The 16,299-nt window shown below is 48.7% G+C and overlaps 1 protein-coding gene across 1 annotated transcript in view; it reads right to left on the reverse strand.

Annotated features, from left to right (window-relative positions):
- The window catches only part of TUBGCP3 (tubulin gamma complex component 3), a 39,197-nt gene extending 24,316 nt beyond the window's left edge, over positions 1-14,881 (reverse strand). Inside the window, exons 1-8 of the mRNA XM_078882782.1 lie at positions 14,629-14,881; positions 12,258-12,365; positions 9,451-9,518; positions 5,803-5,880; positions 3,604-3,851; positions 2,579-2,700; positions 568-686; positions 161-286 (exon numbers count right to left, since the gene is read on the reverse strand). Coding sequence (XP_078738908.1) covers positions 161-286; positions 568-686; positions 2,579-2,700; positions 3,604-3,851; positions 5,803-5,880; positions 9,451-9,518; positions 12,258-12,365; positions 14,629-14,704 — 945 coding nt within the window. The 5' untranslated portion in view covers positions 14,705-14,881. The remainder of the gene's footprint in view (positions 1-160; positions 287-567; positions 687-2,578; positions 2,701-3,603; positions 3,852-5,802; positions 5,881-9,450; positions 9,519-12,257; positions 12,366-14,628) is intronic.
- Between the last annotated feature and the right edge of the window lie 1,418 nt (positions 14,882-16,299).

Raw genomic sequence — 16,299 nt, forward strand, 5'->3', positions numbered from 1 at the left:
TCGGCTGCCCGAACTCACTCACTCAGCTGCCTCCAACTCACTCACTGGGCTGCCCAAACTCACTCACTCGGCTGCCCAAACTCACTCACTCGGCTGCCCCCCACTCACTCACTCGGCTGCCCCCACTCACTCACTCGGCTGCCCCCTCCCCCCCACTCACCTGCCCCACGAGGCCGAAGGCACGGTCGAGGGCGCGCTGGTCGACGTACTTGCGCACTTTGTTGTGCAGCCATCCGATCTCCGAGAGACGCGACGTCACGTCACGCAGAGACTTGGGGGCACCCACCTAATTATAGAAAGAAAAAATATATATATTTAGATTCAAAGCTTTCGTGACTGCAGGGATTCATCTTCTTGGTTCTTTCGGTAAAGTCACGTAGAATGGAAATAATAAAATAATAAAAAATTAAACATAATAAAATAATTCTCACGACGTTTCGGCCACAACGCAAGCAGCCGTCCTCAGGTGAAGAACAGGTCTGTTGGAAAGACAGCGTCTGAATGTGTAATCATTGCGCAATGGTTGCATGTGTTTCTAACGGGGGTTCAGGAGAAAGGGGGTCCCACCTTGGGGTCTATGAGATAGGCCCCCTCGGTGGGGCTCATCCGCACGTAGGTTCCCTCAATCCCCTGGAAGACGTAGAGAAGATCGCGAACCAGCAGAGACTCCGAAAGCTCCACAGAGGCTGGGCACACACACACAACACACACACACAACACACACAACACACGCAACACACAGAGTGACATCAACCACAGCAGAGGCATCACCAAGACTACAAATTGAAACTATTTTTAAATCCTTTATATTAAGTTCACTTGCTTGCGCGCTTACGACCGTGCAAATCTATCGGTCGTTTTTTAACCCACTTCCCGTGATCCAATCGAGCTGACATTTTCCACACAGACTCGTTGTGCGTGACAATTAATGTTTGTGAAATGTTACACTTTTTAGGACAAAAATATCATATTTAATTACCAATTGCTTAATGGTGCAATGCAATCATCTGACCCATAGGTGGCAGCCATCTCAAGCCAGAGGACGAGAGGACTCTAGCCGCCACGCATAAAAAAGGATTTATAGTGAAAAACTTTGTTTTAACGGGTTATACTTGTTATTATTTTACCAAGTAAACGGCCCCATCTATTAGCTGGAGGCCACGGACTGCGCCACGGAGCTTTTAGCGAGCGGTAAACACAAGGTATTTACCAGGTAATACTTAGCGCTACCTTTACCCTACCCTTTACCCCCCTCCCCACCCTCCCCTCCCAGCCCCACCCCTCCCATTTTTGGATGCACGACGGACAGACACAATAATCCCCTGTGCGCTGGTGTAACCAGGAGATTCCTACCAGTATCACTCTACCCTTACCTTTAGCAAGGTGAGGTAAATGGTCAAAAGCAACGAGCCTACCTTTACCCTACCTTTTACCCTCACCCCATACAAATGACCCCATAACATGGTAATTACTGGGGCACTACTACACATGAACTAGGTTTGTAACGGGTAAATGCTAGGAAGAACGCTTTATTCATATAGAATACTTTCGATGATTCCAATTTTAAATGGAGGCCACGGACTGCGCCACGGAGCTTTTAGCGAGCGGTAAACACAAGGTGTTTACCGGGTAATACTTAGCGCTACCTTTACCCTACCCTTTACCTTACCCCTTGGCATGTCGACACCTTCACTCTTTTACCCGGTAAAAAGGGTGAATTACTTGACTTTGCCGAAGCCTAGCACCACGCCCGACCGCCCTAGTCTCCCCAGTGGCGTTGTTTTTACACACCGCACCAGGTACTCATTTGAGGCCGAGTCGACCAAGGGGAGGCCCAGGACGGGCTCAAATAATCGGTGTTGGCCGCGAGCGGGAATCGAACCCGGCTCGCCGCGCGGCGCTAATCGCCACGCCGCCCCCACCACCCCGTACAACAACAACAACCGCCATTCGCCACTAAGTGGCGGTGACGTCACCACGACGCTTGTGCCAGGCCATGTGCACCTTGAGGCCACGTGAAGTGTCGAACGCCCGCTGGCAGGAGGTCACGGGGCAGACCCAGCAGGTGCCACGGGTCGACTGACTGAAACGAGTGGCTGATGCACCACCTGTGCCCCCTACTGTGCCAAATTGCTGTGCTTTAGCCACCCGGCGCTCCGCTCGTTGTTGTGAGCGTCGCTCCTCCGCCCTCCGTTGTTGTTGGAGGGCGACTGCCTCCAACTGCCCAGTAGCGTCCTTCACGAGCCTCCTCCACTGAGGCCGATCTTGACACCGCTGGTACCAGTCATCGGCAAGTCCACTCAACTCCACGTCCTCCTGTACCACATCACTCCATCTCTTCTCTAGCCCGTGAGATGACCAAGATGACTGGCTGATGCACCACCTGTGCCCCCTACTGTACCAACACCCCATACACTCACAAACACACACACACACTCACACACACACAAACTCACACACACTCACACACACACTCACACACACACTCACACTCTCACTCACACTCACACACTCTCACACACTCTCACACACTCTCACACACACTCACACACACTCACACACACACACGGACACTCACTGTTGATGTCGCCCTCGGCGCGTGCGCCGTGCGTGTCGCTACGGGCCACAAGGCCGTAGGGCCCGCACTGCGCGGGCCACGCCTGGCGAGCCGTGCCGTCCGCCGGCGTGCGGTGAGACTGCCTGCGGCCACAGCGGGAGGGAGCGGCGGTGAGAACAGCGGTGAGAACGACGGTGAGAACGGCGGTGAGAACGGCACGCCGGGGGTAGCACTCCGCGGTTTTGGCGTTTGCGCGTGCGAAGTCGTGCACGGTTAAAACAGCGTGGCATCTGGCTAAGCGGTTTGACACGTTGTAGGCTTTCGAGACCGATATCATCCACGATAGAGGTTTTTGGGTGAGATCGCGTAAATATTTACGTAAAATGTGTCGTTAAAAAAAAAAGGCGTCGTATCCCAAGCAAGACGTATCCCAAGCAAGGCGTCGTATCCCAAGCAAGGCGTCGTATCCCAAGCAAGACGTCGTATCCCAAGCAAGGCGTCGTATCCCAAGCAAGGCGTCGTATCCCAAGCAAGGCGTCGTATCCCAAGCAAGACGTCGTATCCCAAGCAAGGCGTCGTATCCCAAGCAAGGCGTCGTATCCCAAGCAAGGCGTCGTATCCCAAGCAAGACGTCGTATCCCAAGCAAGACGTCGAATCCCAAGCAAGGCGTCGTATCCCAAGCAAGACCTCGTATCCCAAGCAAGGCGTCGTATCCCAAGCAAGGCGTCGTATCCCAAGACATCTTTTCCCCGTCAAAACACGACGTGTACCAAATTCGACGTATACCAAGCTATGACCGTACCTGTATTCACGCGATCGCACCCAAAACAAACCTCCACTGTGCATGGCTAGGCAGCGTATCGTGCACGGTGTAAACCAAAGTTAACAGTTTCAAAGTTCATTTATTAGGTATAGCCCTGTGAGCCATTCGGCTCTTGAATCGGGTGCAACCGCAACAAACAAAAAACTAAAACATGAACAAGAAAACATCTTAAAGTGACTATGCGCAAACAGAAAATCCAACAAAAGACGGTAAAAAACCCACCCCGGGTAGAGGCTTTCAGGCGTTGGCGTGGGCCCTCGCATCCCGCTGGGCGTGACGCTGCTAACTCCGCTGCTGCCGAAGCTTGCGGAACTCGCCAACCCACCCCGCTGCTGCTGCTGCCCACCGGCCTGCCCCACGCCGCTTGCCGCTTCCAGCAGAGGCAGCGGGAGGCTCTGGGGACGTGTTGCGGGGGTGGAGTGGACGAGGAGGGGCAGGCCGTTCCCAAAGAGCGCAGAGCCGCTCATCAGCTGTGCGGGCGGGCGGGCGGGCGGGGGTCAGAGAGGTCGTGCGTTAGGGTCGGTGGGGTACGGAAGACTGTTGATGAGTGGACCGGTCAGCTTGTCGACGTCGGGTTCATGCTGGCGCTGTCATTGCAATGAAATCGTGCACCCGATGAAATCGCCGATCGGACAATTAAGGGATGTGGGCGTGGCGTTGCCAGTAGGGGCGTGTCTCTGCCCATATATGGTCTTGTGGATCGTGAATCGAGGAGTCGATTGAATCGATTCTGCTCGCAGTCGATCCGAGAGTCAGGTTTACATTTTAGGCCTCGGTAAGGTAAGGTAATTTACGCTTAAAGTTCAATTTAAAGCTTTCGCGACTGCAGGGATTCATCTTCTTGGTTCTTTCGGTAAAGTCACGTAGAAGGGAAATGTTATTATGTTTTATTTTTATTATTTTATTTCCCTTCTACGTGACTTTACCGAAAGAACCAAGAAGATAATTTAACCCTTTTTTGGTGAAGGTGTCAACATGCCAAGGGGTAAGGTCAAGGGTAGGGTAAAGATAGCTCGTGAAGGACGCTACTGGGCAGTTGGAGGCAGTCGCCCTCCAACAACAACGGAGGGCGGAGGAGCGACGCTCACAACAACGAGCGGAGCGCCGGGTGGCTAAAGCACAGCAATTTGGCACAGTAGGGGGCACAGGTGGTGCATCAGCCACTCGTTTCAGTCAGTCGACCCGTGGCACCTGCTGGGTCTGCCCCGTGACCTCCTGCCAGCGGGCGTTCGACACTTCACGTGGCCTCAAGGTGCACATGGCCTGGCACAAGCGTCGTGGTGACGTCACCGCCACTTAGTGGCGAATGGCGGTTGTTGTTGTTGTACGGGGTGGTGGGGGCGGCGTGGCGATTAGCGCCGCGCGGCGAGCCGGGTTCGATTCCCGCTCGCGGCCAACACCGATTATTTGAGCCCGTCCTGGGCCTCCCCTTGGTCGACTCGGCCTCAAATGAGTACCTGGTGCGGTGTGTAAAAACAACGCCACTGGGGAGACTAGGGCGGTCGGGCGTGGTGCTAGGCTTCGGCAAAGTCAAGTAATTCACCCTTTTTACCGGGTAAAAGAGTGAAGGTGTCGACATGCCAAGGGGTAAGGTAAAGGGTAGGGTAAAGGTAGCGCTAAGTATTACCCGGTAAACACCTTGTGTTTACCGCTCGCTAAAAGCTCCGTGGCGCAGTCCGTGGCCTCCATTTAAAATTGGAATCATCGAAAGTATTCTACAGATGAATAATTTGTGGTCATTTGTATGGGGTGAGGGTAAAAGGTAGTTTTAAAGGTAGGCTCGTTGCTTTTGGCCTTTTACCTTACCTTGCTAAAGGTAAGGGTAGAGTGACTGCATTGTGGTAAGGTAAACGGCCCGTTGTTTTCACCTTTTACCTTACCTTGCTAAAGGTAAGGGTAGAGTGATTGTATTGTGGTAAGGTAAAAGGCTCGTTGTTTTCACCTTTTACCTTACCTTGCTAAAGGTAAGGGTAGAGTGATTGTATTGTGGAAAGGTAAAAGGCCCGTTGTTTTCACCTTTTACCTGACCTTACTAAAGGTAAGGGTAGAGTGATTGTATTGTGGTAAGGTAAAAGGCTCGTTATTTTCACCTTTTACCTTACCTTGCTAAAGGTAAGGGTAGAGTGATTGTATTGTGGTAAGGTAAAAGGGACCGTCACAGAAACGACCCCTCTCTCTGTGCCGATATGTGTCCTCTCTCTGTGTGTCCTTGTGATGTCTGTCTGCTTGTATGTCTGTCTATAGTTTTCTAGTTAGATTTTTGTTGCTATTTCTCTTATGCCTGATGATGATTGCTTGTGTTGCAATCGAAACGTCGCTATTATTTTAATTTATTATTTTATCTTTAGACGTGACTTAACCGAAAGAACCAAAGAATAAAAGGCTCGTTGTTTTCACCTGACCTTGCCGAGGCCTATTTACCTTGGCGTGTGGCTTTCGTGGGTTCTCTGCCAGCGACAGCAGCAGGTAAAGAGCGGCCCAGCGGTTTCGCAGCACGGCCTGCATGTATCACAACACGCCATCACACGGTGTTAATGCACCACGCAGCGAGAGGCAGACACGCAGGCTCCCACACACCGACGCACAGGAGCAACGCGAACTCAGAGCCTGGACGTTGACGCGAAACCTCAACACTGACCCGTAGCTTCAATATGAACACAGACTCAAGGCTGACACACAGTCTCAACACTGACACACAGTCTCAACACTGACACACAGACACTGACACTCAACACTGACAGTCTCAACACTGACACACAGCCTCAACACTGACACACAGTCTCAACACTGACACACAGCCTCAACACTGACACACAGTCTCAACACTGACACACAGTCTCAACACTGACACACAGTCTCAACACTGACACACAGTCTCAACACTGACACACAGCCTCAACACTGACACAGTCTCAACACTGACAGCCTCAACACTGACACACAGCCTCAACACTGACACAGTCTCAACACTGACAGCCTCAACACTGACACACAGCCTCAACACTGACACAGCCTCAACACTGACAGGCAACCTCAACACTGACACACAGCCTCAACACTAACAGTCTCAACACTGACACACAGTCTCAACACTGACACACAGTCTCAACACTGACACACAGACTCAACACTGACACACAGCCTCAACACTGACACACAGCCTCAACACTGACACACAGTCTCAACACTGACACACAGCCTCAACACTGACACACAGCCTCAACACTGACACACAGTCTCAACACTGACACACAGTCTCAACACTGACACACAGACTCAACACTGACACACAGCCTCAACACTGACACACAGCCTCAACACTGACACACAGTCTCAACACTCACACACAGCCTCAACACTGACACACAGTCTCAACACTGACACACAGCCTCAACACTGACACACAGCCTCAACACTGACACACAGTCTCAACACTGACACACAGCCTCAACACTGACACACAGTCTCAACACTCACACACAGCCTCAACACTGACACACAATCTCAACACTGACAGCCTCAACACTGACACACACACTGACACAGTCTCAACACTGACACACAGTCTCAACACTGACACACAGACTCAACACTGACACACAGTCTCAACACTGACACACAGCATCAACACTGACACACAGTCTCAACACTGACACACAGCCTCAACACTGACACACAGTCTCAACACTGACACACAGCCTCAACACTGACACACAGTCTCAACACTGACACACAGTCTCAACACTGACACACAGCCTCAACACTGACACACAGCCTCAACACTGACACACAGTCTCAACACTCACACACAGCCTCAACACTGACACACAATCTCAACACTGACAGCCTCAACACTGACACACACACTGACACACAGTCTCAACACTGACAGCCTCAACACTGACACACAGTCTCAACACTGACAGCCTCAACACTGACACACAGTCTCAACACTGTCTGTTCCATATGGATGGGATAAAGCAGTGCTCCCTCGCATGCGTGGGCTTTCCTTGGGTGCTCTGGTTTCCTTCCACCGTCTATACTCATAGGCTGCTGAGCATTGGCCCCAAGATCCAAAACAGCCCAGCGTCAGAGATCGCAACCGGGTACCCGATACCCGTACCCTACCCGATACCTGGCTACCCATACCCGGCCGGGTACCCGTTTGCGACCCTGGTGCGGCCGGGTACGGGTAGGCCGTGAGTCACTGGTGAGTCACCGTTTGTCACTCATTTCCCAACGTCTTGTCTCTTCTCACAATTCAAGTTCCTAGAATCAACCCACCCGCGCCTGCAACATGGCTTCATCCCAGAGGTCGCAATCAGGTACCCGATACCCGTACCCTACCCGTACCCGGCCGGGTACGGGTAGGGTACGGGTAGGGTACGGGTACGGCCGGGTACGGGTACGGGTCCCCGTTTGCGACTCTGGTGCGGCCGGGTACGGGTACGGGTAGGCCGTGAGTCACTGGTGAGTCACCGTTTGTCACTCATTTCCCAACGTCTTGTCTCTTCTCACAATTCAAGTTCCTAGAATCAACCCACCCGCGCCTGCAACATGGCTTCATCCCAGAGGTCGCAATCGGGTACCCGATACCCGTACCCTACCGTACCCTACCGGGTACGGGTAGGGTACGGGTACGACCGGGTACGGGTACCCATTTGCGACCCTGGTGCGGCCGGGTACGGGTAAGGAATCAAAACCCGTTTGCGACCTTTGCCCAGCGTCAAAGCTAACAAACAGCACTCTTTTAATTTGGAGCTTTCGTGACTGCAGGAATTAATCTTTGGTTCTTTCGGTAAAGTCACGTCTAAAGATAAAATAATAATACATTTAAACCTCATGATGATTGCTTGTGTTGCAATCGAAACGTCGTATGCTAGTATTTAGCATTCTCAGGAAGAATGTAATCAACCAGGTAGGGTGTTGGCTGTTATGTTATCCGACTCTCTGTTGTATTGCATTCCATTTCTGAGTATACTAGATTTGTGTTTCTATTTCATTTATACCTGACGATGATTGCTTGTGTTGCAATCGAAACGTCGTATGCTAGTATTTAGCATTCTCAGGAAGAATGTAATCAACAAGGTAGGGTGTTGGCTGTTATGTTATCCGACTCTCTGTCGTATTGCATTCCATTTCTGAGCATACTAGATTTGTGTTTCTATTTCATTTATACCTGACGATGATTGCTTGTGTTGCAATCGAAACGTCGTATGCTAGTATTTAATTTATTATTTTATCTTTATACAGTGATACCTCGGTTCACGAACTCCGCTTCGGTTCACGAACAACTCGGTTCACGAACAGAAAAAGTTCATAAAAAAATGCTCCGGTTCACAAACTCCGCTTCGGTTCACGAACAACTCGGTTCACGAACAGAAAAAGTTCATAAAAATATGCTCCGGTTCACAAACTCCGCTTCTGTTCATGAACAGGAGCCGCGGCCATTTCAATGCTATTTCCAGGCTGTCACGTGGTCGTGACTTCCTGTAGGAAGATCGTGGAGAGAAGAAGAGACACAGAAAGAAGTACTGTGAGTACTGTGAAGACACTTTCAGTGACTTTTTGCTTTTTGGTGTGCTTTTTAGCACATACAGTACTGTACTACTGTACTGTACAATACTGTACTTACTGTATTGTACAGTTCACCCGTTTGAGTGCTTACTGAAGTCATCTCAAGCAAGGTTAGTGTTCTCTCTTTATACATTACTATACTGTACAGTACTAATGTGTATTGTAATTTGTTTCATATTTTTGTGCTTCAAAAACCAAAAAAAAAAGGTCAGAACGGATTAACCGGATTTGCATGGAACCCTGTGGGAAAATGTGCCTCGGTTCACGACCAACTCGGTTCGCGACCAGAGTCAGTTCACGAATTAAGTTCGTGAACCGAGGTATCACTGTACGTGACTTTACCTAAAGAACCAAAAAGTACACAGCACTCTTATCACAGTTGTAACAGGTGAAGAGTTGACAGCTTCGGTGAGAACTGAGACGATGGGAGGGAATTCTGCAGAGTGGATGATGATGGTGGAGGAGGAGGAGGAGGCTGTTTTTTGCCGTCACCTGGGTTTGAAGTTTCCGGTGGAGCTCGGAGAACAGCGCCGCGTCCGCCTCGCGCTTCTGTTTGGCGACTGAGCGCGTCGACAGAACATGGAAAATCACAACAACAATCAGCGTACGAGACACAAGGACACGACTAAAACTACAGTGATCCTTCGTTTATCGCGGTTAATGGGGACCGGAACCCCTCGCGATAGGTGAAAATCCGCAAAGTAGGATTGGCCCCCCTAGGAATTTCCGTATATGTGTGTGTGTGGGTACCAGAATGTTTAAAATATGTATATTTATGCTTTATATATATATATTTCACTTAAATCTATTTAATTATAAAACCTTAATATTATACATTCACTCACTCACATATATTTTACTTAAATCTATTTAATTATAAAACCTTAATATTATACATTCTCTCTCTCTCTCTCATACGATACGTATTATGATACGTATTATATACCAATCACGCGCCTTGTCCGAGTGCCCGTGGGTACAGTATGTACAAAGCCTCTGAGAGAGTTTCTCTCTTTGTCTCTCATCCTGGGAAACCGTTTCTCTCGCGCATCACGATGAAACAACGCTGCTTTCCGCAATACGGCTGCCGATATGGCGGTATTTTTGAATTTTTATTTTTCGATGAATATTTTTGAAAAATCCGCGATGCACTGAGGCCGCGAAACTTGAACCGCGAAGTGGCGAGGGATTACTGTATTCAACTATTTTTATTTGCCCAGGTAAGGACCACAGAGGTATGAGCTGTTTTTCAGAAGCGCCACAAATAACAGCTAAACTCAGCAGCTTGTCACGTGGAAATGCCAAGCAGCCAAAAACTCTAAACACGTGACGATGATTTTAAATACGGAGGGGAAAAATCCACGCGACTACGGGGAGAAAAGAGACATGAAAATTCCAATTATACAGGTGTCAGGGTCAGGATCGAACCAACGACCTCCTGCATACCAGGCGAGGTAGTCAACATCTCCTAGCCACCGTGATGATGATGAGAAACATGAAAATTCCAATTATATAGGTGTCAGGGTCGGGATCGAACCCACGACCTCCTGTATACCAAGCGAGGTAGTCAACATCTCCTAGCCACCGTGATGATGATGAGAGAGACATGAAAATTCCAATTATACAGGTGTCAGGGTCGGGATCGAACCCACGACCTCCTGCATACCAGGCGAGGTAGTCAATATCTCCTAGCCACTGTGATGATGATGATAAGAGAGAGACGCAGACTCCAAATATACAGCAGCAGCAGGCATCGTCATTGTCGGGATCGAACCCACGACCTCCTGCATACCAGGCGAGGTAGTCAACATCTCCTAGCCACCGTGATGATGATGAGAGAGAGAGACGCAGACTCCAAATATACAGCAGCAGGCGTCGTCATTGTCGGGATCGAACCCACGACCTTCTGCATACCAGGCGAGGTAGTCAACATTGCCTAGCCACTGTGATGATGATGATGATGAGAGAGACGCAGACTCCAAATATACAACAGCAGGCATAGTCAGGGTCGGGATCGAACCCACGACCTCCTGCATACCAGGCGAGGTAGTTAACATCTCCTAGCCACCGTGATGATGATGAGAGAGAGAGACGCAAACTCCAAATATACAGCAGCAGGCATCGTCATTGTCGGGATGGAACCCATGACCTCCTGTAGACGAGGCGAGGTAGTCAACATCTCCTAGCCACCGTGATGATGATGAGAGCGAGAGACACGTTCGCAACACAGGCAATCATCCCTCTCTCACCTGAAGACGATTGCTTGTGTTGCAATCGAAACGTCGCGATATTTTTATTGTTTTTCCATCCAAGATTTCCCTGGACAGCAATACGGGGTAATCTTCTTGGTTCTTTCGGTAAAGTCACGTAGAATAGAAATAATAAAAATAAAACAATAAAATAATTCCCACTACGTTTCATTCAGACTCTGTCTTCTCGACAGACCTGTTCTCCACCTGAGAACGGCTGCTTGCGTTGGGGCCGAAACGTCGTGAGAATTATTTTCTAAGATGTTTAATTTTTATTATTTTATTATTTCCATTCTACGTGACTTTACTGAAAGAACCAAGAAGATGAATCCCTGCAGTCACGAAAGCTTTAAATCGAAATACGGGGTAAGCCGTACGGGGTTGACGGGTACGAAATCTTGAACCCCTCACGAGCGGAAGACGCCCAAAACTCTCAGCGTCGCTTGATGCAGCCGTCGTTCTCAATCTCCTGCCACCCAGATCCAGGGCTCAGAAAGAACCCAAAAGTCTACAGCGGTGCAGCTCTGTGTGTCCGACACGGCCATCGTGTCCCCCCCTCCAGAGGTTGCAACCGGGTACCCGATACCCGTACCCTACCTGTACCCGGCCAGGTACGGGTAGGGTACGGGTATCGGGTACCCGATTGCGACCCTGGTGCGGCCGGGTACGGGTACGGGTAGGGTACGGGTAGGGTACGGGTAGGGTACGGGTACGGCCGGGTACGGGTACCCGTTTGCGACCCTGGTGCGGCCAGGTACGGGTAGACCGTGAGTCACTGGTGAGTCACCGTTTGTCACTCATTTCCCAACGTCTTGTCTCTTCTCACAATTCAAGTTCCTAGAATGAACCCACCCGCGCCTGCAACATGGCTTCATCCCAGAGGTCGCAATCGGGTACCCGATACCCGTACCCTACCCGTACCCGGCCGGGTACGGGTAGCCAGGTATCGGGTAGGGTACGGGTACCCGTTTGCGACCCTGGTGCGGCCGGGTACGGGTAAGGAATCAAAACCCGTTTGCGACCTCTGCCCCCCTCCGTGCGACCACTCACGCTCTTTCTTGATCTTCTCGGCCACCAGGAACTCATCGCGCTCCACCGTCGGGGTGAAGCTGCTTCCGATGACGCGCACCGCATACTGAAACTGGTGCCCAATCTCCGCTGCACACACACGCACACAAAGACAAAGGTCCCCCGTGTCGTCCCTGTAAGACTTTTTCGGGCAAGTACCATACCTCTTCTTGGTTCTTTCGGTAAAGTCATCACGTAGAATGGAAGTAATAAAATAATAAAAATAAAACATAATAAAATAATTCTCACGACGTTTCGGCCACAACGCAAGCAGCCGTCCTCAGGTGAAAGACTCTGTCTTATCGATAGACCTGTTCTTCACCTGAGGACGGCTGCTTGCGTTGTGGCCGAAACGTCGTGAGAATTATTTAATTATGTTTTATTTTTATTATTTTATTATTTCCCTTCTACGTGACTTTACCGAAAGAACCAAGAAGATGAATCCCTGCAGTCACAAAAGCTTTAAACCGAAAAGTACCATACCTGATAATTGTTTTTTTACCCTTTTATCTGGCAACAAAACTGACACCTTTTTTTACAAGGAGTCATGTTTGCATAGACCACAATACCTACAGTCATAATGCAAACAAAAAACACAACTCTGATAATGTACGCACTGTCCTTGAAGTTGATTGGTCCACACCCGAGACAGCTTTCCTTAGAGCCTAGTCTCACATGGTGTTGGACCAGATGACGCCAAAAGGCGCACAACTCAAAGGCAACGCACCGTCAGAGTATGAGAGCTCGGGGTGAAGCATTTACACCATTGGAACCTCATTTGCGAGCAAAATATATGATAATTGGTTTTTTACCCTTTTATCTGGCAACAAAACTGACACCTTTTTTTACAATGAGTCATGTTTGCGTAGACCACAATACCTGCAGTCGTAATGCAAACAAAAAACACAACTCTGATAATGTATGTACCAGTGGCGGCTCCTGCAAAATCTCTCAGGGGGGGCAAATGTCTGGATGATTTATAAGGATAAGGTCCACCCATGGCAAAGGATAAATGAACAGCTTGAGCATGTAAAGGCAACTTCACTTCTTTAATATTAATGAAAAATAAAGTGACCCTTACAATACATCTTGTTTGTTTCTATACTCACTATTAATACAATCCACTCAAGTTTCTTTTATTAAAGATTCCACTAGGTGGCGACCAATTATATTGTTGGATGCAACGTGCTTACGTATGATGACGTGTAAGCACGTTAGGGCGAGCCCTCCCGGAAGCCATAGAGAATGCATTGCAGCGCCCGCCGTTCGAAAAAAAACATCTTTGAATGTAAGTCTATGGGGCCACTCTGGGCGATTCTCAGCTGGAGGGAAATCGCCCTAAAAGAGGCGGTACTCCACAGAACGTGACATGACGCTGATTGGACTATATCCAGAGGCACAGTGACGGCTAGCGTGACTCTGTGGTTGAATGACATTGGTGGTGCGTCGCCCAATCGCCCTAAATGAAAAAACCGCCCCTGATATGTACTATCCTTGAAGTTGATTGGTTCACACCCGAGACTGCTTTCCTTAGTGCCAATTAGCAAGGTAATTAACTGCCAATTAGAAATGGGTTTGTCAAGTAAACAGAACGTGGCCAATTCGTCACTAGTACAGCACTGGTGTGTAGTGTAGTTTATAGTGTAGTGTGTAGTGTCGTGTGTAGTGTAGTCTATAGTGTAGTATACTAGTACAGCACTGGTGTGTAGTCTATAGTGTAGTGTATAGTGTAGTGTGTAGTGTAGTTTATAGTGTAGTGTATAGTGTAGTCTGTAGTGTAGTGTGTAGTGTAGTGTGTAGTGTATAGTGTAGTGTATAGTGTAGTCTATAGTGTAGTGTATAGTGTAGAGTATAGTGTAGTGTGTAGTGTATAGTGTAGTAGTGTATAGAGTAGTGTATAGTGTAATGTATAGCAGTGTATAGTGTAGTGTATAGTGTAGTGTATAGTGTATCGTATAGTGTATCGTATAATGCAGTGTATAGTGTAGTCTATAGTCTGGTCTATAGTGTAGTATACTAGTACATCACTACACCGGCTGTGTGTTGTGTTGTCAAGCAAAAGCCGCAACATTTAAAATCTGAGTACGACGTTTCACCACTAATTTGCAACCACAAACAGTTTCATCAGGCGGACAGAGAGATTAGTGTGGAAAGAGACCTGGGATGGATGGATGGATGCGGCCTTAACGGCGTAAATAAACACACGGGATGACACGCCCGAGTCGGAACACAATTAAACATTGCGCGACGTTTAAGACAACAACGACAACCAAACAAACGAACGTTTAAAGCAACAACAAAAAACAATAATTAAACTAAAATCGCCTCACACGCCACGCCGAAAGCTGCTCACATTCGCTCTTGCCCAGGATCTGGCAACAGAGATTCTGCAGCAACACGTTCGGCGATTTGTTATCCGAGTGCGACATCGTCGTCGTCGTCCGCTGCCGTCGCTCGCGTTGACATCGAAGGCAACACGCTTGGTGCTGTTTTGTATGTTTAGATTTTTAAAAAAATTAAAATTAAAATTTACACCCTCCTCACAAAAGCGCCACTCGCCGATTTCCCGCCCTCCACTCGCGCCTCAGCCGCGGGACGCCATCTTGGTTTCTAAGGTTTCCCGCCAAACTGTCACAGCAAACCGCGGCGGCCATCTTGGTAAGGGAAAAAGGGGGTGGTGCGGATGTGAGGTCCCAGCACAGCGGCGGGGACCCCCCCTATCCAATATGGCGCGGGTGTGACGTCACCATCCCAGCCTTCTTCAGCACCCAATTGTGGAACCAGCGACCTCCCTACCCAATATGGCGCGAGAATGACGTCACCGACCCAACCCCCCTATTGTGGAACCAGCGCCCCCCCTACCCAATATGGCGCGAGAATGACGTCACCGACCCAACCCCCCTATTGTGGAACCAGCGCCCCCCCCTACCCAATATGGCGCGAGAGTGACGTCACCGACCCAACCTCCCTATTGTGGAACCAGCGACCCCCCCCTACCCAATATGGCGCGAGAGTGACGTCACCGACCCAACCTCCCTATTGTGGAACCAGCGACCCCCCCCTACCCATTATGGCGCGAGAGTGACGTCACCGACCCAACCCTCCCTATTGTGGAACCAGCTGTAACAGGATAAAATTAATGACGAAATGAATGATAAATTATGTTAATGTTTATAAGCCCAGCTGTAAGAGGCTACAATTAATGACTTGCATCCCACTGGGATTTTTGCACAGCGTTAGTGTACGGTGCTTTTTCTGCAATATTTTGCTGTCTTTTCTTGGATTTTCTGTTTGCACTCAGTCACATATTCACTTTAATATGTTTTTTGTTCATGTTTTTGTTTTTTGTTTGTTGCGGTTGCACCAGATTCAAGAGCCGAATGGCTCACAGGGCTGTAACTAATACATTAACTTGAACTTGAACAAAATGAATGATAAATTATGTAATTTTTTATAGGCCCAGCTGTAACAGGATCGAGTGAATGACAGATTGATTGATAAATTATGTTAATATTTTATAGGCCCAGCGGTAACAGGATAGAATGAATGACAAAATGAATGATAAATTATGTGAATTTTTATAGGCCCAGCGGTAACATGATAGAATGAATGACAAAATGAATGATAAATGATGTTAATGTTTTATAGGCCCAGCTGTAACAGGATAGGATGAATGACAAAATGAATGATAAATGATGTTAATGTTCATAGGCCCAGCTGTAACAGGATAGAATGATTGACAGATTGAATGATAAATTATGTAAATTTGTATAGGCCCAGCTGTAACAGGATCGAATGATTGACAGATTGAATGATAAATGATGTTAATGTTTATAGGCCTAGCTGTAAGAGGATATAATTAATGACAAAATGAATGATAAATTATGTTAATGTTTCAGGCACAGCTGTAACAGGATACAATTAATCCGCCACGGAGATGTAGATGCCATTGTTTCTTCACGTTCTGCAGATGTAGATGCCACTGGTTCTTCATGTTCTGCAGATGTAGATGTGACTGGTTCTT

Source organism: Lampetra fluviatilis, chromosome 67, assembly GCF_964198595.1.
Source record: "Lampetra fluviatilis chromosome 67, kcLamFluv1.1, whole genome shotgun sequence".
NCBI lineage: Eukaryota > Metazoa > Chordata > Hyperoartia > Petromyzontiformes > Petromyzontidae > Lampetra > Lampetra fluviatilis.